This window comes from Grammomys surdaster, unplaced genomic scaffold (genome assembly GCF_004785775.1).
Source record: "Grammomys surdaster isolate TR1022 unplaced genomic scaffold, NIH_TR_1.0 64, whole genome shotgun sequence".
NCBI classification, from domain to species: domain Eukaryota; kingdom Metazoa; phylum Chordata; class Mammalia; order Rodentia; family Muridae; genus Grammomys; species Grammomys surdaster.
In genome coordinates, this window is record NW_021604566.1 from 10,265,367 (window position 1) to 10,288,892 (window position 23,526).

The 23,526-nt window shown below is 39.5% G+C and overlaps 1 protein-coding gene across 5 annotated transcripts in view; it reads left to right on the forward strand.

The window, feature by feature from the left end:
• Stau2 (staufen double-stranded RNA binding protein 2) overlaps window positions 1-23,526 on the forward strand; it is a 254,960-nt gene that overhangs the window by 92,347 nt on the left and 139,087 nt on the right. For 3 of the 5 annotated variants that reach the window (XM_028769084.1, XM_028769073.1, XM_028769089.1), the window contains 4 exons: window positions 11,651-11,810; window positions 13,257-13,364; window positions 15,857-16,069; window positions 20,421-20,459. In XM_028769084.1, the coding sequence (XP_028624917.1) occupies window positions 11,651-11,810; window positions 13,257-13,364; window positions 15,857-16,069; window positions 20,421-20,459 (520 nt within the window). The remainder of the gene's footprint in view (window positions 1-11,650; window positions 11,811-13,256; window positions 13,365-15,856; window positions 16,070-20,420; window positions 20,460-23,526) is intronic. The other 2 variants (XM_028769096.1, XM_028769077.1) reach the window with 1 other exon arrangement.

A 23,526-nucleotide genomic window follows, 5' to 3' on the forward strand; every position in this document is an offset into this window, starting at 1 on the left:
CTCCAGTCTTTGCTCCAAACTTTGTCTCCGTACGTGCTCCCGTGAGTATTTTCTTACTCCTAAGAAGGACCAAAGCATCCACACTTTGGTCTTCCTTCTTGAGCTTCATATGGTCTGTGAGTTGTATCTAGAGTATTCTGAGATTTTAGGCTAATAACTACTTATCAGTGAGTGCATAACATGTGTGTTCTTTTGTTACCTAACTCAGGATGATATTTTCTAGTTCCATCCATTTGCCTAAGAATTTCATAAATTCATTGTTTTTAATAGCTGAATAATACTCCATTGTGTAAATGTACCACATTTTCTGTATGCATTTCTCTGTTGAAGGGCATCTGGGTTCTTTCCATCTCCTGGCTATTATAAATAAGGCTACTATGAACATAGTGGAGCATATGTCTTTATTATATGTTAGAGCATCTTCTGGGTATATGCCCAGGAGTGGTATACCTGGGTCCTCAGGTAATGCTATGTCCAATTTTCTAAGGAACCACCAGACTGATTTCCAGAGTGGTTGCATCATCTTGCAATCCCACCAACAATGGAAGAGTGTTCCTCTTTCTCCACATCCTCACCAGCATCTGCTATCACCTGAGTTTTTTATCTTAGCTATTCTGACTGGTGTGAGGTGGAATCTCAGGATTGTTTTGATTTGCATTTCTCTGATGACTAAGGATGTTGAACATTTCTTTAGGTGCTTCTCGGCCATTCAAGTTTCCTCAGTTGAGAATTCTTTGTTTAGCTCTGTACCCCATTTTTAATAGGGTTATTTGATTCTCTGGAGTCTAACTTCTTGAGTTCTTTGTATATATTGGATATTAGCCCTCAGTCAGCTGTGGAATTGGTAAAGATCTCTTCCCAGTCTGTTGATTGCTGTTTTGTCCTGTTGATAGTGTCCTTAGCCTTACAAAAGATTTGCAGTTTTATGAGATCCCATTTGTCAATTCTTGATCTTAGAGCATAAGCCATTGGTATTGGAACCCAGTGGTGTTCCATTAGGAAAAGTTTAGGAACTTTTCCCCTGCGTCCGTTTGTTTGAGGCTCTTCCCCACACTCTTCTGTTAGATTCAGTGGTTTTATATGGAGGTCGTTGATCCATTTGGACTTGAACTTTGTACAAGGAGATAAGAATGTATCGATTTGCATTCTACATGTTGACTTCCAGTTGAACCAGCACCATTTGTTGAAAATGCTGTCTTTTTTTCAACTAGATGGTTTTAGTAACTTTGTCAAAGAGCAAATGACCATAGGTGTATGGGTTCATTTCTGGGCCTTCAATTCTATTCCATTGATCTACATGCCTGTCTCTGTACCAATACCAAGCAGTCTTTATCTCTATTGCTCTGTAGTACAGCTTGAGGTAATGGATGGTGATTCGCCCAGAAGAGCTTTTATTGTTGAGAATAGCTTTCGCTGTCCTGGGTTTTTTGTTACTCCAAATGAATTTGAGAAATACTCTTTCTAACTCTGTGAAGAAATGAGTTGGGATTTGGATGGTGATTGCATTGAGTCTGTAGATTTCTTTTGGCAAGATGGCCATTTTTACTATATTAATCCTGCCAATCCATGAGCACGGAAGATCTTTCTGTCTTCTGAGATCTTCTTCAATTTCTCTCTTCAGAGACTTGAAGTTCTTTTTTTTTTCGGGGGGGGTGTTTTTTTTTTTTTTTGAGACACGGTTTCTCTGTATAGCCCTGGCTGTCCTGCAACTCGTCCTGTAGACGAGGCTGGCCTCAAACTCAGAAATCTGCTTGCCTCTGCCTCCCAAGTGCTGGAATTAAAGGCACTGCCCGGCAAGACTTGAAGTTCTTGTCATATAAATCTTTCACTTGCTTGGTTAGATTCACACCAAGATATTTTATATTATTTGTGACTATTGTGAAGGGTGTCATTTCTTTCTCAGCCTGTTTATCCTTTGAGTAGAGGAAGGAAGGCTACTGATTTGTACGAGTTGATTTTATATCCATCCACTTTGCTGAAGTTGTTTATCAGATTTAGGAGTTCTCTGATGGAAGTTTTGAAGTCACTTAAGTATATTATCATATCTTCTGAAAATAGTGATATTTTGACTTCTTCCTTTCCTATTTGTATCTCTTTGACTTCCTTGTGTTGCCTAATTGCTCTGGCTAGGACTTCGAGTACTGTACTGAATAGATAGGAAGAGAGTGGGAAGCCTTGTCTAGTCTCTGATTTTAGTGGGATTGCTTCAAGTTTCTCTCCATTTAGTTTAATGTTGGCTATTGGTTGGCTGTATATTGCTTTTACTATGTTTAGGTATGGGCCTTGACTTCCTGATCTTTCCAAGACTTTTACCACGATGGGATATTGAATTTGGTCAAATGCTTTCTCAGCATCAAGTGAGATGATCATGTGTTTTTTTTCTTTGAGTTTGTTTATATAGTGGATTACATTGATAGATTTCTGTATATTGAACCATCCATGTATTCCTGGGATAAAGCCTACTTGGTCATGATGGATGATTGTTTTGATGTGTTCTTGGATTCAGTTTTCGAGAATTTTATGAGTATTTTTGCATCGATATTCATAAGGGAGATTGGTCTGAAGTTCTCTTTCTTTGTTGGGTCTTTGTGTCCTTTAGGTATGAGCATAATTGTGGCTTCATAGAGCAAATTGACTAATGTTCCTTCTGTTTCTATTTTGTGGAATAGTTTAAAGAGAATTAGTATTAGGTCTTCTTGGAAGTTCTGATAGAATTCTGCACTAAAACCATCTGGTCCTGGGCTATTTTTAGTGGGGAGACTTCTTTTTATTTTTTATTTTTTAAAAAATGTTAATCAAAGGCTTTATAAGTTCAGTAATGCTCAATAACAAGATAACCATACAATCAGAAGTGTAACCCAATATTCAACCTAGATATACCAACTATCTTTGACTGGCAGAGAGAGTCTCCATGCCCCCCACCTTGTCTCCTAGCTCCTCATCTCCGTACTCCTCCTCTTCTCCTTACTCCTCCCACCATTGCTCCTCATACATATCACCCTTCCTGTTAAGATAAAACTTTTCTCTCAAAATACAATTAGAGCATAACTTAGAGCATAACTATACCAATTTGTATCAGTAAGGTACAAGAGACACCTAATAATACCCAGTCCATCATTTTGTTGACTAACCAGAACCTCTGTCATCTCTCCTAACTAAAAGACTTAGTTCTGAACCTGGCTTTTTACTTGGCTTTAGAATGAATGTCAGGTGAAAACCATCCTCTCAAGTCTTTTCTCTCAAAGTAAATAGCTGGGATTGGCTATGAGACTATAAGTCTTCAACCCCATCCGAAATCCAGAATGACTGAATTAACTGAAATTATAGGAAGCACAAAGCATAGCTTCTAAAACTTAGCCAATTTATAGAGACCACTGAATACCTGGACAGTCTCTATACTATAGAACGTTGGAGCATCCGATTTTCAGCCTTCTGGCCCAGGATCATCTGACAGACCTAGTGATGCAGAATTATTAAGGGCTGATTACTCTGTCTTGGCAGATATAATCAGTTGACTATTCCACAAGTGTGTCCTTTTCAGGACAGTAATTTGTCTGCGTAGTAATTTTTCTTGAGTAGTGGCTGTCTCACCACAACTGGAGTAACTCCAAAGACGCTCAATTTCTTCTTAGAATCCAAGGCAGGAAGCTGTCAGGAGCAGATAGGTCTCTAATCAAAATGAACCTTAATGCAGAAATGTTTGTAATGTCAATTCTGTGGACTTCTGACATTTTGAAAACCAACTATCCATGTAAGGCAATTTGGACTGTTGTCTGTTAACTCCTCTCAGCTATTTCTAAATAAAATATAGAAAACACCCTAACAATAAACTCAGAGCCATGAATTTGCTATAGGCCCTTAATTCACAGGCTAACCATCTCAAATCAGTTAAAAAAAAAGTTAAAGAAGGACTGGGCCTAAGCCTTTTATTCCTAAATGTGTTATATAGGCACAATGCCTATGAGAGTAACAATATTAATCTCACTTTTATATCAATAAGAAACTCGTACCAATGAAAAGCTTAAATTTGAAATCAAAATAAATTTTGTACCATTTACGGAATTACAACTTCAACTTAATAACGATTATACAGATTTCTACCAATATGTTATGGCTATGCAATAAATCTTAGCTATTCTTCCTTGTTCCAACTAAACCACTACTTTTCCCTAGAAAGACAGCCCAGTATTAACCACCTCAGTCCCCAAGCCCAGGGAATAGGGGCGCCGACTCTTCATTAACTTCTTCAAGTTGGTTACTGGCGTTGAGATATTAGAAGAGGGTCCGGGGGGGGGGGATGAGTAAATTGATAAGCCTCTGACATCTGTGTCTTCACTGCATTCAGCTGAGATTCCAGGACATCAGAGGTTCGAGCAGGTCTGCTCAGCTTGCTTGATGAGTGGATATACCAAGGCTATGTATTCTGCAATATACAATTCTCAAAACAAAATTTAGTATCATGATATTTTTTGTTTGAATTCTGGAATCTAGTCTTCTGGTGGCCTGTCTCTATCATATCTAACCCATATTATTCTGGGAGTTTCTATGGGTGTGTACTCCCACCATCCTCCCATTCCAGCCTCCCTGCTCTCAAATTCTCCAACACTAGGGAATCCAAACTATTTGGCACCAAGGCCCTCTACTTCCACTGATGCATGACAAGGCCACCCTCAACTACCTATACAGATGGAGCCATGAGTCCCTCCCTTTGTGTTCTTGGGCTGGAGGTTTTAGAATGGCTATTCCAGTGTCTGCTACGCCAGCATAGCTGACTGAGTTCCTTGGATCGGCGGAGGGCTGAGGGCGATAAAAAGGAAGACAAGGAGTCATCTGGTAAAGAACCAAATGCTATATTTTCAACTGTGTAGATCCCTTTTATACTTCCCACAAAACAGGAATAGGAATAAAAACAGGAACAAGGAGATACACTTGGCAGAGTACCACCCAAGCTTGGATTTCTCCTTGAGCAGTCTCCTCAGGGAAATGCATAGAGATGGGGGAGCGGGCATAACAGCACAGGTGCAGAGGATGGTGACTCACGCTCCAGCTTGTTTCTTAGGACCATTTGCTTGAAAATTTGTTTTCCAGCCTTTTACTCTATGGTAGTGTCTGTCTTTGTCACTGAGGTGGGTTTCCTGTATGGAGCAAAATGCTGGGTCCTGTTTACATATCCAGTCTGTTAGCCTGTGTCTTTTTATTGGGGAATTGAGTCCATTGATGTTAAGAGACATTAAGGAACAGTGATTGTTGCTTCCTGTTATTTTTGTTATTAGAGGTGGAATTATCTTTGTGTAGCTATCTTCTTTTGGATTTGTTGGAAGAGTGTTTCTTTCTTGCTCTGTCTAGGGTATAATCCTCCCCACCCCCTGTATTGGAGCCTTCCCACTGTTATCCTTTGTAATGCTGGGTTTGTGGAAAGATACTGTGTAAATTTGGTTTTGTTATAGAATATCTTGGATTTTCCATCTATAGTGATTGAGAGTTTTGCTGGGTATAGTAGCCTGGGCTGACATTTGTGTTCTTTTAGGGTCTGTATGATGTCAGTTCAGGATCTTCTGGCTTCTCTGGTGAGAAGGCTGGTGTAATTCTCATAGGTCTGCCTTTATATGTTCCTTTATCTTTTTTCTTTACTGATTTTAGTATTTTTTCTTTGTTTTGTGCATTCGGTGTTTTGACCATTATGTGACAGAAGGAATTTCTTTTCTGGTGTAGTCTATTTGGCGTTCTGTAGGCTTCTTGTATGTTTATGGGCTTCTCATTCTTTAGGTTAGGGAAATTTTCTTCTATAATTTTGTTGAAGATATTTACTGGCCCTTTAAGGTGGGACTCTTCACTCCCATCTATACCTATTATCTTAGGTTTGGTCTTCTCATTGTGTCCTGGATTTCTTGGATGTTTTGTGTTAAGAACGTTTGCATTTTCCATTTTCTTTGACAGCTGTGTCAATATTTTCTATGGTATCTTCTGCACATGAGATTCTTCTGTCTCTTGTATTCTGTTGGTGATGCTTGTGTCTATGACTCCTGATTTCTTTCTTAGGTTTTCTATCTCCAGGGTAGTCTCCCTTTGTGATTTCTTTATTGTTTCTACTTCCATTTTTATGTCCTGGATGGATTTGTTCAATTCCTTCAGCTGTTTGTTTGTGTTCTCTTGTAATTCTTTAAGGGATTTTAATGTTTCCTCTTTAAGGGCTTCTACCTGTTTACCTGTGTTCTTCTCAAATTCTTTGAGAGTGCTATTTATTTCCTTCTTAAAGTCCTCTATCATCATCATTAGAAGTGATTTTAAATCTGAATCTTGTTTTCCTGGTGATATGGGGAATTCAGGACTTTCTAGTGTGGGAGAATTAGGTTCTAATGATGCCAAATACCCTGGTTACTGATGCTTATGTTCTTGTGCTTGCCTTTCGGCATCTGGATCACCTTAGTGCTACCAGTCCTGTCTCTTACCGGAGCCTGTCTTTCCTATTATCTTGGTTGTTTCAGAACTGTGTGGGGTGGATGTTACTACTAGGGTTAGAGCTGGGGCCCAAGATCTGCTCAGTGCTTAGGCCCAGACCAGAAGGAACCAGTGCTCTGGGCCAGAAGTGAATTCCTGGGTCCTAGTGGGTCCCAGTTACTCCCTGTTTGGGGCGGGCGTTGCTGTCTCCTTACCTAAGATGCTGCCCGGGTTAGAGCTCCTGGGAGCCCCGCTTCCTCTGGGTTTTGTGAGATTGGGTGCAGAGCAGCCGCCCAGGATCTGCTCAGTGGTGGGGAGACTTTTAATGACTGCTGCTATTTCTTTAGGGGGATATGGGATTGTTTAGGTGGTTTATCTGCTTCTGATTTAACTTTGGTGTCTGGTATCTGTCTAGAAAATTTGTCCATTTCATCCAGATTTTCCAGTTTTGTTGAATATAGGCTTTTGTAGTAGGATCTGATGTTTTTTTGAATTTCCTCAGTTTCTGTTGTTATGTTTCCCTTTTCAATTCTAATTTTATTAATTTGGATACTGTTTCTGTGCCCTCTGGTTAGTCTGGCTAAGGGCTTATCTATCTTGTTTATTTTCTGAAAGAACCAGCTCCTGGTTTTGTTGATACTTTGTATAGTTCTTTTTGTTTCTATTTGGTTGATTTCAGCTCTTAGTTTGATTATTTCCTGTTGTCTATTCCTCTTGGGTGCATTTTTTCCTTTTGTTCTAGAGCTTTCAGGTGTACTGTCAAGGTGTTAGTGTTTGTTCCCTCCAGTTTCTTTTTGTAGGCACTTAGAGCTATGAGTTTTCTTCATAGCACTGCTTTCATTGTGTCTCATAAATTTTGGTATGATGTGCCTTCATTTTCATTAAATTCTAAAAAATGTTCAATTTCTTTCTTTCTTTTTTCCTTGACCAAGTCATCATTGAGTAGAGTGTCGTTCAGTTTCCATGTGCATGTGGGCTTTCAGTTGTTTTTGTTATTATTGAAGACCAGCCTTAGTCCTTGGTGATCTGATAAGATGATTAGGGCTACTTCAATATTCTTGTATCTGTCAAGGACTGTTTTGTGCCCAATTTGTTGTCAGTTGTGGAGAAGGTACCATGATATGCTGAGGAAAAGGTATATTCTTTTGTTTTAGGATGAAATGTTCTATAGATATCTGTTAAATCCATTTGTTTCATAACTTTTGTTAGTTTTACTGTGTCTTTGCTTAGTGTCAGTTTACATGGTCTGTCCACTGCTGACAGTGGGGTGTTGAAGTCTCCCACTGTCATTGTGTGAGATACACTGTGTACTTTTAGCTTTAGTAAAGTTTCTGGTATGAATATGGGTGCCCTTGCATTTGGAGCATAGATATTGAGAGTTCATCTTGGTAGATTTTTTTTCTTTGACAAGTATGAAGTGCCCTTCCTTATCTTTTTTGATAACTTTTGATTGAAAGTTGAATTTATTCAGTATTAGAATGGATACTCCAGCTTGTTTTTTTTTTTTAGCCCATTTGCTTGGAAAATTGCTTTCCAACCTTTTACTTTGTCAATGAGATGCTTTTCCTGTCTTTGTCAATGAGATGCATTTCCTGTATGCAGCAAAACTCTGAGTCCTATTTACGTATCCAGTTCGTTAGTTTATGCCTTTTTATTGGGGAATTGAATCTATTGATGTTAAAAGATATTAAGGAAAAGTGAATGTTGCTTCCTGTTATTTTTGTTATTAGAGGTGGAGTTATGTTTGCGTGGCTATCTTCTTTTGGGTGTGTTGAAAGAATATTACTTTCTTGCCTTATCTAGGGTATAGTTTCCCTCCTTGTGTTGGAGTTTTCCATCTATTATCTTTTGTAAGGCTGGATTTGTGGAAAGATTGTTTATATTTGGTTTTGTCATGGAATATCTTGGTTTCTTTATCTATGGTAATTGAGAGTTTTCCTGGGTATAGTAGCCTGGGCTGGCAAATATGTTCTCTTAGGGTCTGTATGACATCTGTCCAGGCTCTTCTGGCTTTCATAGGTGTTGGTGAAAAGTCTGGTGTAATTCTAATAGGTCTGCTTTTATAAGTTACTTGACATTTTTCCCTACTGCTCTTAATATTCTTTCTTTGTTTTTTGCACTTGGTGTTTTTTATTATTATGTGACGGGAGGAATTTCTTTTCTTTTCTGGTATAGTCTATTTGAAGTTCTGTAGGTTTCTTGTATGTTCGTGGGCATCTCTTTCTTTAGGTTTAGGTTCTTCTATACTTTTGTTGAAGATATTTACTGTCATTTTAACTTGGGAATCTTCGCTGTCTTCTATACCTGTTATCCTTATGTTTGGTCTTCTCATTGTGTCCTGGATTTCTTGGATGTTTTGGGCTAGGAGCTTTTTGCATTTTGCATTTTCTTTGACTGTTGTGTCAATGGTTTCTATGACATCTTCTGCACCTGAGATTCGCTCTTCTAGCTCTTGCATTCTGTTGGTAATGCTTACATCCATGACTCATGGTCTCTTTCCTAGGTTTTCTATCTCCAGGGTAGTTTCCCTTTGGTTTCTTTATTATTTCTACTTCCATTTTTATGTCCTGCATGGTTTTGTTCAATTCCTTCACCTGTTTTGCTGTGTTTTCATGTTCTTCTTTAGGGGATTTTTTATGATTCCTCTTCAAGGGATTCTACCTGTTTACCTGTGTTCTCCTGTATTTCTTTAAGGGAATTATCTATGTCCTTCTTAAAGTCCTCTATCATCATCATGAGAAGTGATTTTAAATCTGACTCTTGACTTTCCTGTGTGATATGGTATCCAGGACTTGCTATGGTCGGAAAACTGGGTTCTGATGGTGCCAAGATACCGTGGTTTCTATTGCTTACATTCTTGTGCTTGCCTTTTGCCATCTGGTTACCTCTAGTGCTACCTGCACTCAGTGTCTCTGACTGGAGCCTGTCTATCCTGTTAATCTTGGTTGTATCAGAGCTTCTCAGAGTCCAGTTGTCCCTCTGTTCCATGATTCTGGGTGGAAGAGCTCCTGGGACTCAGGCTGCCTCTGGGGTCCTATAATCCTACCATCCTGGGTGTGTTAGAGCTCCTGGGTGTCCATCTTCGTCTATGATCCTAGGGGTGTCAGATCTCCTGGGAGTCTAGCTTCCTGTGGGTATTGTGAGATTGGTTGCAGAGGCAGCATCCAAGGTCTGCTCAGTGCACCAGTTCAGAACAGAAGGAATTCGTGCCAATAGGTCAGGGTGTGGTGTCTTCACAGGAGCAGACCAGATAGGAGTCAACTGCTCTGAGTGCAGTGGATCCTCAACTGCTCTGAGTGAAACAGATCCTCTTTGCTGGGTCTGAATATGATGTCTTCCTGGGAACAGACCAGCTATAAGTATGCCCCAGGAAGAAGGGCCAGGCGGACGGGGCAGAAGGGGAGTGGTATTCTTGAGGGTGGGGTTTTGGTGGGAGATGGGTCCCTGGTATGCTTCTGGTCTTTCAGTGCAGCTTTGGGACTTTGGGTTATGGGGGAGGGGTCTTATCAACTCCTCTGAGTGCAGCGGATTATCTCAGATGGGTCTGAATATGGTGTCTTCCCAGGAGCAGACCAGCTATGAGTTTGCCCCAGCAAAAAGGGCCAGGTAGAGGGGGTCTATGTACATTTCTTACTGTTTGTTTTCCCTACTATATTGTTTGTTTGTTTTTTCACAGTGTCCTGTCATAAAAAGACACTCTATAGGTAATTGTTGAGTTGATAGATTTTTATCAGATATCCTAGTTATTAAAATTTCTTTTAGATGTGCTCTTTCTTCTCTCAGCCTCTTACCCCCTCAGCTGCATGACTACAGTTTGCTACTCACACTTTGCTCCCTGTTTCATTAAACACAAAACTTGGGTAGGTTTTTCAACCATGACCTTTTTTTGTTATGCTATTTCTGATGCAGTCTAGAAACAATATAGTCTAGAGATAGGGATCTGGTTCATTTTCTCTGCCAGTTAAAAAGCTGAAATGCAGGAGAATCTATAGCTCAACAGGTGGTAACAGACAGATCTCAGGCTCCATATTCAGAATTAGCTGTTCAGAAAGGTGTTACCTGGGGTGAGCAAGCACACACATGCAGCTGACACACAGAGAGTAAGACCCTATTCAAAGCAAAGAGGGGCCTCCGGAAGATGAAACATCCAGTTTCTTTTCGAAGAAGAAAGCCTCCCTACTCTAGGGTTGGTCAGTTTGAAGGAAGTTATTGTTGATTAGCCCAGAACTAAGTGACCTGACTTGAACTTATTGAGCCAGTTCATCATCAGGCGCCTGTAGGTAGGAGACAGAAGCCTCCATAGCCTTTGTTTTAAGCTACTAGGCTTTTGTCTCAAGTTAGGATGTTGAGGTAGATTCTGGCCATCCTGAAAATAGGCCACCATTATTCTCTAGCTATGGCCCCTCTCCCTGTCTGTCTGCTTATCAGGGAGTCTGTCTAACTCCTGGCCTCGAACTTCCTATGTAAGAATTAACCTAAGTACTGCTCAGCCCCGAATCAAAAATGTGCATCAAACTGCGGTGAGAAACCAGAATACAAGGACAAGTAGAACAGAGAACTCTTAATTTCCTACGGTTGAGGATGTAGGTTAGGCCATTCATTATCGAAAATGGCATAGAGATTCCTCAAAAACAGCAATGTCAAAAACAACAAAACACATCAATCCTAGAAATAGAACTACCACATGTGGCTCCCCAGTGGAACTGATTTTGAAGAGACATCTGTAGTCACATGTTTATGGCTGTATTCATGGTCACCATGATTTAGACTCAACCTAGGTATCCACCAATGGACAAAGAGCTAAAGAAAATATGAATAACAATGGAATGTTACTCAGTCATAAAAAGAATGAGATTGTTGCATATGTAGCAACAGGGATGGAGCTGGAAGACATTATGTTAGTAAAGTGAATCAGGCACAGAAAGAAAAGTACTACATGTTCTTACATGCACTTGGAAGCTAGTCATTTGATCTTAAGGAATGTAGAAATGTTACATTTTTCATGGAAGTCAGTGTACACTATTATGTATAGATATATTGACTCACATTTTACCTTAGATATATATGCATGAGGTTAAAATTTTATTTGGATTGGTAAGAGAATATGCAGTACATCACAGTTGCTAACATTTTAAGTGAAATAATCTTATGGTTACAAGTGGTTATAGACTGCTTCTGAGCTACCACTAATGCTTGTGTTTTCTTTCTGTAGGTATCATTGCCCAATGCCCAAGATCTTCTATGTTCAGTTGACTGTAGGAAATAATGAATTCTTTGGTGAAGGGAAGACTCGACAAGCTGCCAGACACAACGCTGCCATGAAAGCGCTTCAAGCCCTACAGAATGAGCCAATTCCAGAAAAGTCGCCTCAGGTGTGGCACTGATGAGTGTGATGAGTGTGCTACCTCAGGGAGGGTTCTGAGCAGACAATAAACTAATTGTGTAAGAAAAGAAATAATCTGTTCAGCTAAGGAAGGGTCATGGCAGTTTGCTCTCAGGTGCCTGTTAGTATACTAGTCTCATATGTTCCTGCTGGGACAGCCCTGGTTCACCTGTGGCGGTCACTTGCTGGTAACATGGGATTTAGGAATGTGTGTATAAAGATGAAGAGTAACATTCATTTGCTTACATTTAATGCTCCTTGTATTGGACATAGATTACATTATGTTAAGTTGAGATCAAGGAATGTACGCAAGCTCCACAACATATTTCAGCAGTTCAGGGAATTGAACCTAAAGCCTCATGCTTTAAAGATAAGCACTCTCCCAAGTGAACCTCATCCCCAGCCAGAGGTCAAGGAATGTAAAGAGGAGGAGATCATTTGAGAATTTGGCATCCTACTTTAGTTTGCAAATTAAAACATTAAGGCTATTCTTGGGTGATTTTACCCATTCCTTTTTTTTTTTTTAAGATTTATTTATTTTATGTATGTGAGTACACTGTCGCTGTCTTCAGACACACCAGAAGAGGGCATCAGATCCCATTATAGATGGTTGTGAGCCACCATGTGGTTGCTGAGAATTGAACTCATGACCTCTGGAAGAGCAGTCAGTGCTCTTAACTGCTGAGCTATCTCTCCAGCTCCTGATTTTACTCGTTCTTAAGATTTCATCTACTTTCTTTATTGAAGTTAAATAATATCTCTAGTCCAGGCATTTCCTATGTATAGTCAGTGTCTTAATATTTTCTGCCTAAGTTAGTCAAACTTTACAGTTTGGCCTCCTAGATTATCTGTTAGCCAAATGAGGAAGTCTTCTTTGTGTGAAATTTGTCATAATGATGGACACACTTTTTTTTTTTTTTTCTGTTGCATGTTCCTTGCAACTATTAACTACTTCTAATTAGACATAAGCTTCTTGGTAGCAAGAATTGTCCCTTTATTTTCTTATCTCATACATGCTTCGTTCAGCCCTCCAGAATTATGTATTAAAAATGTGAGTAAGTCCAAACACAGTTCTTCTGATTTCTTAGTTTGTGTCCTGTACTGTCTATTATGTTAGCCCAAGGGTCATGTTAGAATCACAGTTGCGGAGAGAGGCAGGTTCACAACTCTGTAGTAAAAGAATTAGGTCTAAAGAATATATGGTTGAGTAGAAGATCTTCAAACTCAGAATTTGCTGCTTCTACTTCAAATAAAACAAAACTTGATCTGAAAGCCTAGCCCTTGACCCTGAGAGTTCAGGAGAGTCCACTGTCCATGTCTAGGTCAGCTATTTCAAACTTTGTAATTAGGCCCAACTGATTGCGAAACAATGTGAGTGTTGTTGGGATGTCTGGCTCCAACGCTACCCTGTTTTTTGTTTTTTGTTTTTACTTAGAATGGTGAATCAGGAAAAGAAATGGATGATGATAAAGATGCAAATAAATCTGAAATAAGCTTAGTGTTTGAGATTGCGCTGAAGAGAAATATGCCCGTCAGTTTTGAGGTATGTGTTCATGTGCTTTTCTTTGGTTATTTAAACAAGCTAAATGGTATACTAGATTCTTGGCAGCTGTGCACATGCTTCTTGTATTGAGATCCATTGCCGTGAAATGATTTGTGCCTCAGAGAAATGGAAGCATTGTAATATTAGGAGCATTGTGAGTCTCCTTCTTTCCTGTACTAGGCCACCTTTTTACATGACTTTTCAGGTTTGACTGTAAGATTTGTTTTCTAATCATAATTTCTGTTAATCTATAGGATTTAGTGTTTTATTTATTTATCATTAATTTGATTCTATTTAATTCAAGTTGTGAGTTGAACTAGTGTTTTGTGATACTATGCTAACATTCAATTCCTTTTCATTGTATGGAGATCAAATCATGTTTGACTTGTTTTGGGGAAAATGCTGGGAGTTGTACCTGGGAATTTGCCACATGCTAAGTACAAACTCTAGAGTTGAACTACCCTGCTCCCCAGAATGTGTTTTTTTTAACATTAACTGACAAATCACTAAAAATGAGATAGCTTTCTACAACTAAATATGCACAAACTTAATATTTATAGAATTGTACAAAATTTTTTAAAAGGAAAAAAACCTTAAAAATAATTTTATATGCCTTCCATAGTAAGAGGTCACCAACTTTCAAGGTCATAGACAGAAAGTGGGAAGAAGGAGGAAGTAAGCTCAGGACCGTCGGAGACTTAGTCCTGAGTCCACACGGCATTTATACAGAGAGGACCTCCTGCACTGTACCCATCGGAAGGAACGTGGACGGAGAAACTGCTTTATTCTTGAATACAACTCTGACAAGTCAGATTACCCAACTTCTTGTCCCATAGCAGGTTGAAAGTAGCCAGTAAGGAAGGCAGAGAGAGAGAGAGTACATGACAGCAGACTGATTCCAACAAGAAGTTGCTGGGGAACCTTGTGAAGCCTCTCACGCCCTTGATACTTGGAGTGTAGAGCAGAAGTCACACAAGCCCTTTGCGTATCTGTGTGTTATGTTAGAGTATTTGATGCACATACTGATGATACAGCATGAGCACTAAACGACTAAACACACAGCTCCCCTGTTGTTTCACTAAATCCCGCTCTGTGTGTGTGAGGTTGCTCATTTTATTCCTATTGGGTGGAGAGTGCCAGACTCAGACATGAACTAGGGGCCTTTCTCTACCTTATTTTTTGGGAAAAGGTCTCACATTGAACTCAGAATTTGTCTTGGCTGGCCGGCCGATGAATGTCATGGGTCTGTCTGACTCCATGTCACCCAGTGTTGGGTTTACCAAGCAGCAGTGCTTGGTTCTTACATGGATGGTAGACACCTGAGGTCAGTGCCTCACTGCTTGTACAGCAGGTATCTCACTGCACTGCTAGACCATCTCCCTAGCCCAAGAAATTACTTTGGTAACTGATAGGCTTGTGCATCAGAGTATGAAAGTAAACAGTTGGTGTTTAAATTGGTGAACTTAAGTTACCTGGAAAGTATACTTAAACTAACTCCTGATTCCATTGATATTGAGTTATTGAGATACTGTATTTTTTAAAATTCCTTTTCCTAATTGGACTCCAATAGTAGAAGATAAAATTCCAATATAATATTAAGTGGTAAACCAAATACTATGTGTTCTTTAGGTCAGAATTTTAAAGGAAACTTGCATTTTGAGTACTTAGGACTTGACATCTATCTTTCCTCTATAAACTGATATAATTTAAATGTAAGAATACATTGAATGGTTAGGAATATTGAAGGTTCCTTAATTCTTGACACTGAGAACCTGCACATTTTTATGGTCTGTCAGTATACCATCTAGAGCACATCACCAGAATCCCCAAGAGTTTGAATCCCCAGTAAAAATAACCTTTCAGGTCTCCAACAAGAGGTTAATTTTTATCTCTTTCCTTTTTTTTTTTTTTTTTGAAAATCTGCCACAAGACGATGCTTCATAACTGAGCTGTGTTTGAAATATTTAAACATGTAAACAGACAGAAATGCTACACAGTTTTTCTGCTCCTCCACTATGATCTTGTAGATTCCTAGTCATATATGTGGTCCTATATATGGTGATCATATAAGATGGACCATTGTGTGAGACTTTATCTTTGAAAAGCACCATCTTGGGCTTCTGATGTCTCACCCTGATAGGAGACAGCACTAGACGTATATGTAGTAATGTTATTTTTACTCTAGATGGCTTATCTAGTATGGGATCATAGCCAGTTTGGTGTGTTCTGTGCTCTTAGCTTTGTGTTCTGTAAGACGTGCGGCACCATGACTGACTGTAAATTACATGTTAGGATTTCTTTCACTTTTGGTTAATTTAGAATTAGAAATGTTTTACATTAACATTACTGATATCATACCTTCAAAATAGCTGTCTTAAGGAGATACTATAATTTTGGCATTGTTCTCCAGACTAGTTGGAGAGGCTTTCAAGATTCATGCTGGTAAACACAAATACTGGCATGTTGATTAATATTTTGCTTGCATTTACTAGGTCATTAAAGAAAGCGGACCACCACATATGAAGAGTTTTGTTACGCGGGTGTCAGTGGGAGAATTTTCTGCAGAAGGAGAGGGAAATAGCAAAAAACTCTCCAAGAAGCGTGCTGCAACTACTGTCTTACAGGAGCTTAAAAAACTCCCACCTCTTCCTGTGGTAGAGAAGCCAAAACTATTTTTTAAAAAACGCCCTAAAACAATAGTCAAGGTAAGCATATACTTGTGACTATCCATTTATTTTTCTTAATTACTGTAGTGATGGGCCACAACATGGTAGTTTTGGTCAATATAGATCATGTATGTGATTGTTTTCCTATAAGATATAATAGAGCAGAGAAATTGTATAACATTTTAATATACTTGCTTATGTTTATATATATTTATATAATTTAAATATTGCAAACACCACTGAGTTAGAGTTCTCTTGGGTTTCTAGTGAGTAACATGCTGCAAAAAGCTTTGTAGCCTACGAACAGTTGTTGCACCACACAGCCTAAGTTACACAAACTATATGTATCATCTAGGACTGTGTCTGTACACATATCGTGGAATGATATTTTCTCAGGATGACTCCATTGTTAAGTGACATGTTACTGTAGTATACTATCTATAGGCTGTTGACACAGGTTTGGTAGATTCCTCCTCTCCTTTTTGTCTCCCTCTGTCTCTTCCTCTTTCATCCTCCCAACTGATTTTCTTACTTGCTTCCTGTTCTAAATCAAGATGCAATCATGTGATGATAAATCAGTGATAATTTTACTTCTTTATATATTTATGCTTCCTAGCATCCATTTGTGTCTTTTTGAGTACAATTCACATCATGACCATATAAAGTAGATGATATATCCCTTGTTTTATTTTATGTGGTGTGCATACATATATGTATGTGTGTTTGCATGTATCTGGGCAAGTGTCTATCTGTGTCTGTATATTCAGGCCTGAGGTTTACATTAGGTGTCCTTTATCATTCCCCATGTATTCTTTGAGGCAGGGGCTTGCAATTGAATCCAGAGCTTACAAATTCAGCTAACCATCCTGCTCTGGGAATATCCAATCTTTGCCCATTGCATTCTAGGATTATAGGCTGGCCTCTATGCCAGTAGGTACTTTTGTGAGTGACACAGACCTGAACTGTAGTCCTCATACACGGGAAGCCAGCATTTTACCCTCTGAGCTTTTCTTCCAGCCCCTATTCCTTGTTTTCTAAGTTAAGCTTTATAAAAAATGCTCGGATAATTTCTCACTTGTATTTGGCCATCTTGTGGAGGAGCAAAAACCCCTCTCATGCACTGTTTTACAGTAGCAGCAGCTCTGCCAACTGCACTGTCATTTCTTAGGATACCATGAACTGTAACAGGACACAGGATGATAACATGTAGTAATACTATCAGGGACGACAGCAGCATCAAGTGGAAACTGTAAAGCACCCTGTGTGCCTGACATTGTCCAATGCTGTATGTGCTTTGTCATGCTTAATCCTTAGAGGAGAACTCTGAGGCCAACATATGTGTTTTGTTTTTCATTCATTCCCGCCACGTTCCCTGCAAAGGAAAAATCCAGAACACATAGACTTTCAAGGTGTTATAACCATTTTTTTAATTGGGTCATATTTTAGTTACATTAGAAAGGTAAAAAAGGCAAAGTTGGGAGTGGATGACTTGGTGTTTAGCAGGGTGTCAGCTGTATAGTGTGGATGACATGAGTGGAAGTTGTGTTTTATACAGCTAGAGTAAACCTCAAATTGCTGCATTTCAGTTCCTGGCTCAGCTCACTTGTCACACACAGACACATTGCACATATGAATCAAGGGCTGCACGTAAGAGTTAATAATTATCAGTGAGTCATCATTCCTCTGTTTGAATTGTGCAGTGGCACACTTCGTACATTTTTACAGATTTTCACCTTTTCCTCTGCTGTATATGAAAATAGATACATGTATGCAGAAATGAATTCTACATGCTGTTTTTAATGAAAACTTTGTATTTCTTAGAAGAAAGTGCCAATTGTGCATTCCCTGAAACAGTATTACATGTTATGTGTAAGATGGAGATAAATGGTAGAAACAAATAGCACATGGCTCTACTGATCATGAGCTGCAGTGGTCCTGAGGAGGAGCAGGGTGTCCTCTGTCCTAAGCACCTGGCCAGAGAGCAGGTGGAGCTGTTATTAGTGAAACCTTGGCAGTCAGTTTTGAGGGTGACTTCCTGGCCTCAGCAAGTTGCATAGTGTTGACATCCTTTAAGTGTAGATAATACTGACACTTGCTTCATAAGATTAAGTCTTTACTGAAGCATGCACAGAATGCATAAGTATGAAATAGTTTTAAATTACTTCTGTATTAATCACTCAGATATTAAGGAGGCATATTACTTGTCTGCTCTAGTTGCTGTCTAGTCGCATGAATGTCACACTATTTATCAAAAAGACTCTGTAGAAAGTCTCTAGCTTTTCTATGAAGGCAGAATTGTGCATTATATCAAATGGTCATGTAAGATTGATCGTGACATCTATTAAATTCAGCCCAATCTTAATAAACTAAGAATATTAAGTTGTTAAGCTAGACAAGATACATACGGTTCTAAAATGTTATATAATTCTAATTCCCCTGTTAACTATAACTGCTTAGGGATAGAGGAAACAGTGCTTTTAGTATATAAGTATGTTATTCTGGAATGTTCTGTTCATCATTCACATCTCTATTTAAACTTAACTTCTTCACAGAAGGCTTCGCTGTGCCTCTCCTGCTCCTGCACTGGATAACCACCCCTGCATTTTTTTGTACATACATCACACTTGGAATTACTTGTGCTCTGTCTGTCTTATGTAAAATAAGACTTGGAGATTTTCTGAAGTGTAGGCTATTTTGAGAAAGGAGCATTCATGTAATGAGCTGCAATCTAGATGATTTTAAATATAATTATATTGTAGGCCAATAAATAGTTTGTCTGGAATATTATCTTGAGTTTTTATTATTTTTCTTATAGATTTATATATCTTACTCATCTGGGATGCTATGATTACTTATGTTCTGTAGACAAGTTAAGAAAATATCTGTAATGAGTTACCTTCATTTTGCCTAAATTAATAAAAACCGTCACATTGTCTTATTATCCTAGTGTTTTTGTGATATGTCATGCTGTTGTACAGGGTAGTCATTTATATTTGAGGACCACAAGTTTCCACCCAGAGTCAGGTTTCAGATCCAGTTATTTCCACCTGTAGTGTCCACTGGGAGCTGGTTAACCGTGAACTCCCTTTGGGTGGAAAGATGATGTATGGAGTCGCCCTTCTACTATGTACAGCTTATCAGATGATGCCTTTAGGTTTTATCTGTTCTTTAATATAATTGTCTTCTGTAAGATAAGATTTCAAAGGAGGCTTTCTAGCATTGGAGATAAAATTTTCTGGACACAACAATTTGTAAGACTGTCCTTACTGATTTTTAGGATAATCTGGAACTTGATATTTAAGGATTAACTGAACTGTCAAGGCCATAGTACTTAATTTCAAACAAAGGACAAAGTCAAGTCACTAACAATCTTCTCAGATTTCTAACTTTACCTAATTTTTTTTTATTATGAGTACACTGTAGCTGTCTTCGGACACACCAGAAGAGGGCATCCAATCTCACTATGGATGGTTGTGAGCCACCATGTGGTTGCTGGGATTTGAACTCAGGACCTCTGGAAGAGCAGTCAGTGCTCTTAACCGCTGAGCCATCTCTCCAGCCCCCTTTACCTAATTTTTATTTATGCATATGGTTGATTGTCACTAAAATCTATATCAATAGTAGTTCTTTGGAACATAGAGACATTCTTAGAAGAGCCTGAGATTTAACAGCAAAAGACATTACAGAAAGTCTCTCATTGGAAACACAGATTTATTTGAGCATCTTCATGTGTATGGTGGCTACTTCTAAGTGTGCCAGGGTTCACCCATAGCTTCTTTTTAACCTTTTTATTAGACTCTCACTTTCAGTGACCTTTTTTGAAAGTTCTTACTTTATTTTTGAGATTATGATATAATTGTGCCATTTTCTCCTTCCTCGTTGTCTCTCCATGCCCTCGCTTGTGCCCTCCTTGCTCTTTGAAACCCAGCCCTGTTTTTTATTAATTGCTGTGTTTCTCCCTCCCAGCATTCCTTAATGCCGGTAGTTCTTGTGTAGATGTTGCTTCTGACTTTACTAGGAGACACAGTCTCATAGCAAATCCCTGATCCCCTGGCTCTTACAGTCTTTCAGCCTCCTTGCTGCAGTGTTCCCTGAGCCTTGAGTGCAGGAGTTGTTTTATAGATCTGGGACTAGGCTCCACAACTCTACATTCTCATTCGCTGTAGTTTTCTAAAGGTCTCCATCTGTTGCAAACAGAAGTTTCCTAGATGAGGGGTGAGGACTACATTTACCTGTGAGTATAAGGACTAATGTTTAGTATGTAGTCAGGGATTATGCTGATTCATTAAAGTGTTGGTTATATTTTCTTGTCTAAGATCCATGACTTCCCTAACTCTGGGTAGCTGGCTGGGTTTCCAGTAATAGGCATGATTTCTCTCTTGTTGAACAGGTCATAAGTCCAAGTAGAGAGCTGTTGGATACCTCCAAGGTATGTGTGCCACTATTGTACCCTTAGAGTTATTGTATCACGATGGTATTTGATGTGCTTCATAGGCATATAGCTGGGTAGAACTGTTGCTTGTCACCCTCTGGAAGCTTGCATGATGCCTTCTGGTACCATGAAAGCTGGTCCTCAGGGAGTGGGCATTCAGGTTAGTTCCTCCTCAGGGACCTCTGAACCCTGTGTCTGCAAAGCATGGTGGTGTCATCAGCAATAGGAACTTACCTTCCACCTCTGGTTGGCAACCAAGGGCAGTATCAGTAGTCTGAAACATTTTGGGAGTCTGACATCTCTGAACAAAAACTCAAAAAGGGGCTTCTCATGCCTGATATTGGGGTTTTTATTAGGTGATCTTTAGCTATGGAAGGAACATTGTCAGCCTACAGGTGAAAATTTCGTTTAAACTATGTATTTATGTATACATGGACTCACATGTGTCATTGTTTTGTTTCAATTAATTATATGATTTCTTATGACTTTTTAAGTCATGCTTACTGTTAATTTACCCTTCCTTCCTTTTGTATTTAACTCCCTCCCAGTCCCTAATTAGAGCCCCCTCCCCTTTCTGCAATCTGATCACTCATACTCTGCAAATGACCTTTTATAATGTATTTGATCTGCAGTTTTGCTTGTGGTAGTACCCTAGCAAGAGCTAACCATCCCCATTGCTCTCATGGCCAGCCGAATCATTGCAGTTGTGAGGTTTACAATCTTTTTTAAAAAAATATTTTGTGTTTGTATGTGTACATTGTGGCATATATGTAGAGATCCTAGGACAACCTAGAGGAATCTGTTCTCTGACTCCCTCTGTACCCCCATAGTGACTGAGTTCAGGACATCCCTCCAGTTTGGGCGTCAAGTACCTTATCACTGAGCCACTTGTACTGGCTCTGAGGTTTGAGGTCTTCTGTTCTTTTCCTATTTCTCCTTTACATCTAGTGTTGTTCACTTCAGTCTTTAGAGAAATGATTCCCAAGTTTCTGTTCTCCATCATGTGTTCCACATTACTGCTTAATAATTCACAGGCACCTCAAGTTCAGGGTCCACAATTTGCCATGTCGTTAATCTTTCAGTGTTTCTCATCTAGTGGCTGGTGGTACCAACTGTCTGGCAGTGAGATTTCTTTTCATCCTTACAATCATCAGATCTTCTTGGTACCTCCCTTAAACATCTCCAGAGAACTTTTTCTAGCTCTCTCCATCCCTTCTGCTGTATTTCTTGCTAGTGTGGTGAAATGTGCTTCATAGTTTGGGCTACTCAGGACTCCTTTTAGTTTAGAATTTAGTTCAGTCATCCTGGGTAACGTAGTGAGCTTACCCTCTTATACTCCACTCTTGTCTAAAACAAGCTTCTGTTATTTCCCTTTGAACTTAGTTGGGTTTCTAATGTTGTAATGAAACACCATGATCAAACTTGAGGAGGGAAGGGTTTATTCGGCTTATGCTTCCACATCCCAGTTCATCATCAAAGAAAGTGAGGACAGGAACTCAAGCAGGACAGGAACTTGGAGTCAAGAGCTGATGTAGAGGCCATGAAGGAGTGTTGCTTACTGGCTTTCTCATCATGGCTTGTTCATTCTGTTTTTTTATAGAACCCAGGACTACCCAGTCCAGGGCTGGCTCATGCACAATGGGCTGGGCCTCCCACTTCAATCACTAATTAAGAAAATGGCCCCAAAGGGTTGCCTGCAGCTGGATTTTATGTAGGCATTTTCTTTATTGAGGTTACCTCCTTTCTGGTAACTTTGGCTTGTGTCAGTTGACATAAACCTATCCAGCACTCCTTCTTACCTGTTGGGGCTGTTAGACTTCTCAAATTCCCCAAGCTGGTGGGTATATAATCTTATTTCATCATGGTTTTAATGTGCATTTGCCAAGTTCTAATGAAGTTGACTAGTCATTTTCCTACTTGCATTCTTGTGATACATCTATTCATCACTTTTTAACCTGTCTTCTTTTTCGTAATACATTTTAGGAGGTTCTAAAAGTAATGTTTGAAGATGGAATCCATCTTTTTGTTTTTATTGGATATTTTATTTACATTTCAGATGTTATCCCCTTTCCCATTTCCCCCCCTCCCTGCCCAGCAACCCCCTATCCCATCTCCCTTCCTCCTGCTTCTATGAGGATGTGCCCCGGACACATGGCATCCAGCCTTCATGGGACCAAGGATCTCCTCTCCCACCTAAGCTTGACAGGGCCATCCTCCCTTACATATACAGCTGGAGACATGGGTCCCTCCCTAAGTGCTCCCAGGCTAGTGGTTTAGACCCTGGGAGCTCTGGTTGGTTGGTACTGTTGCTCTCCTCATGGGGCCGCAAACCCTTTCAGCTCCTTCAGTCTTCACTTGAACTCTTCTGTTGGGAACCCCTTGATCAGTTCAATGGTTAGCTGTGAGCATCCACCTCGGAATATGTCAAACTCTGGCAGACCTCTAAGGACACAGCTATACTAGGCTCCTGTCAGCATGCACTTCCTGACATCCACATCAGCATCTGCCTTTGGTGACTGCACATGGGATGGATACCCAGGTTGAATGGTCTCCAGAGGGCCCCTCCTTCAGTTTCTGTCCCACACTTTGTCTCCATATTTGTTCCCTTGAATATTTTGTTACTCCTTCTAAGGACAAAACGGCAACCAACAGACTGGGGAAAGACCTTTACCAATCCTACAGCTGATAGAGGACTAATATCCAATATATACAAAGAACTCAAGAAATTAGACTCCAGACAACCAAATAACCCTATTTAAAAATGGGGTATGGAGCTATACAAAGAATTCTCAACTGAGGAAACTCGAATGGCCGAGAAGCACTTAAAGAAATGTTCAACATCCTTAGTCATCAGGGAAATGCAAATCAAAATAACCCTGAGATTCCACCTCATACCAGTCAGAAACTAAGATCAAAAACTCAGGTGATAGCAGATGCTGGCGAGGATGTGGAGAAAGAGGAACACTCTTCCATTGTTGGTGGGATTGCAAGATGGTGCAACCACTTTGGAAATCAATCAGTCTCAGAAAATTGGACATAGCATTACCTGAGGATCCAGCTATAC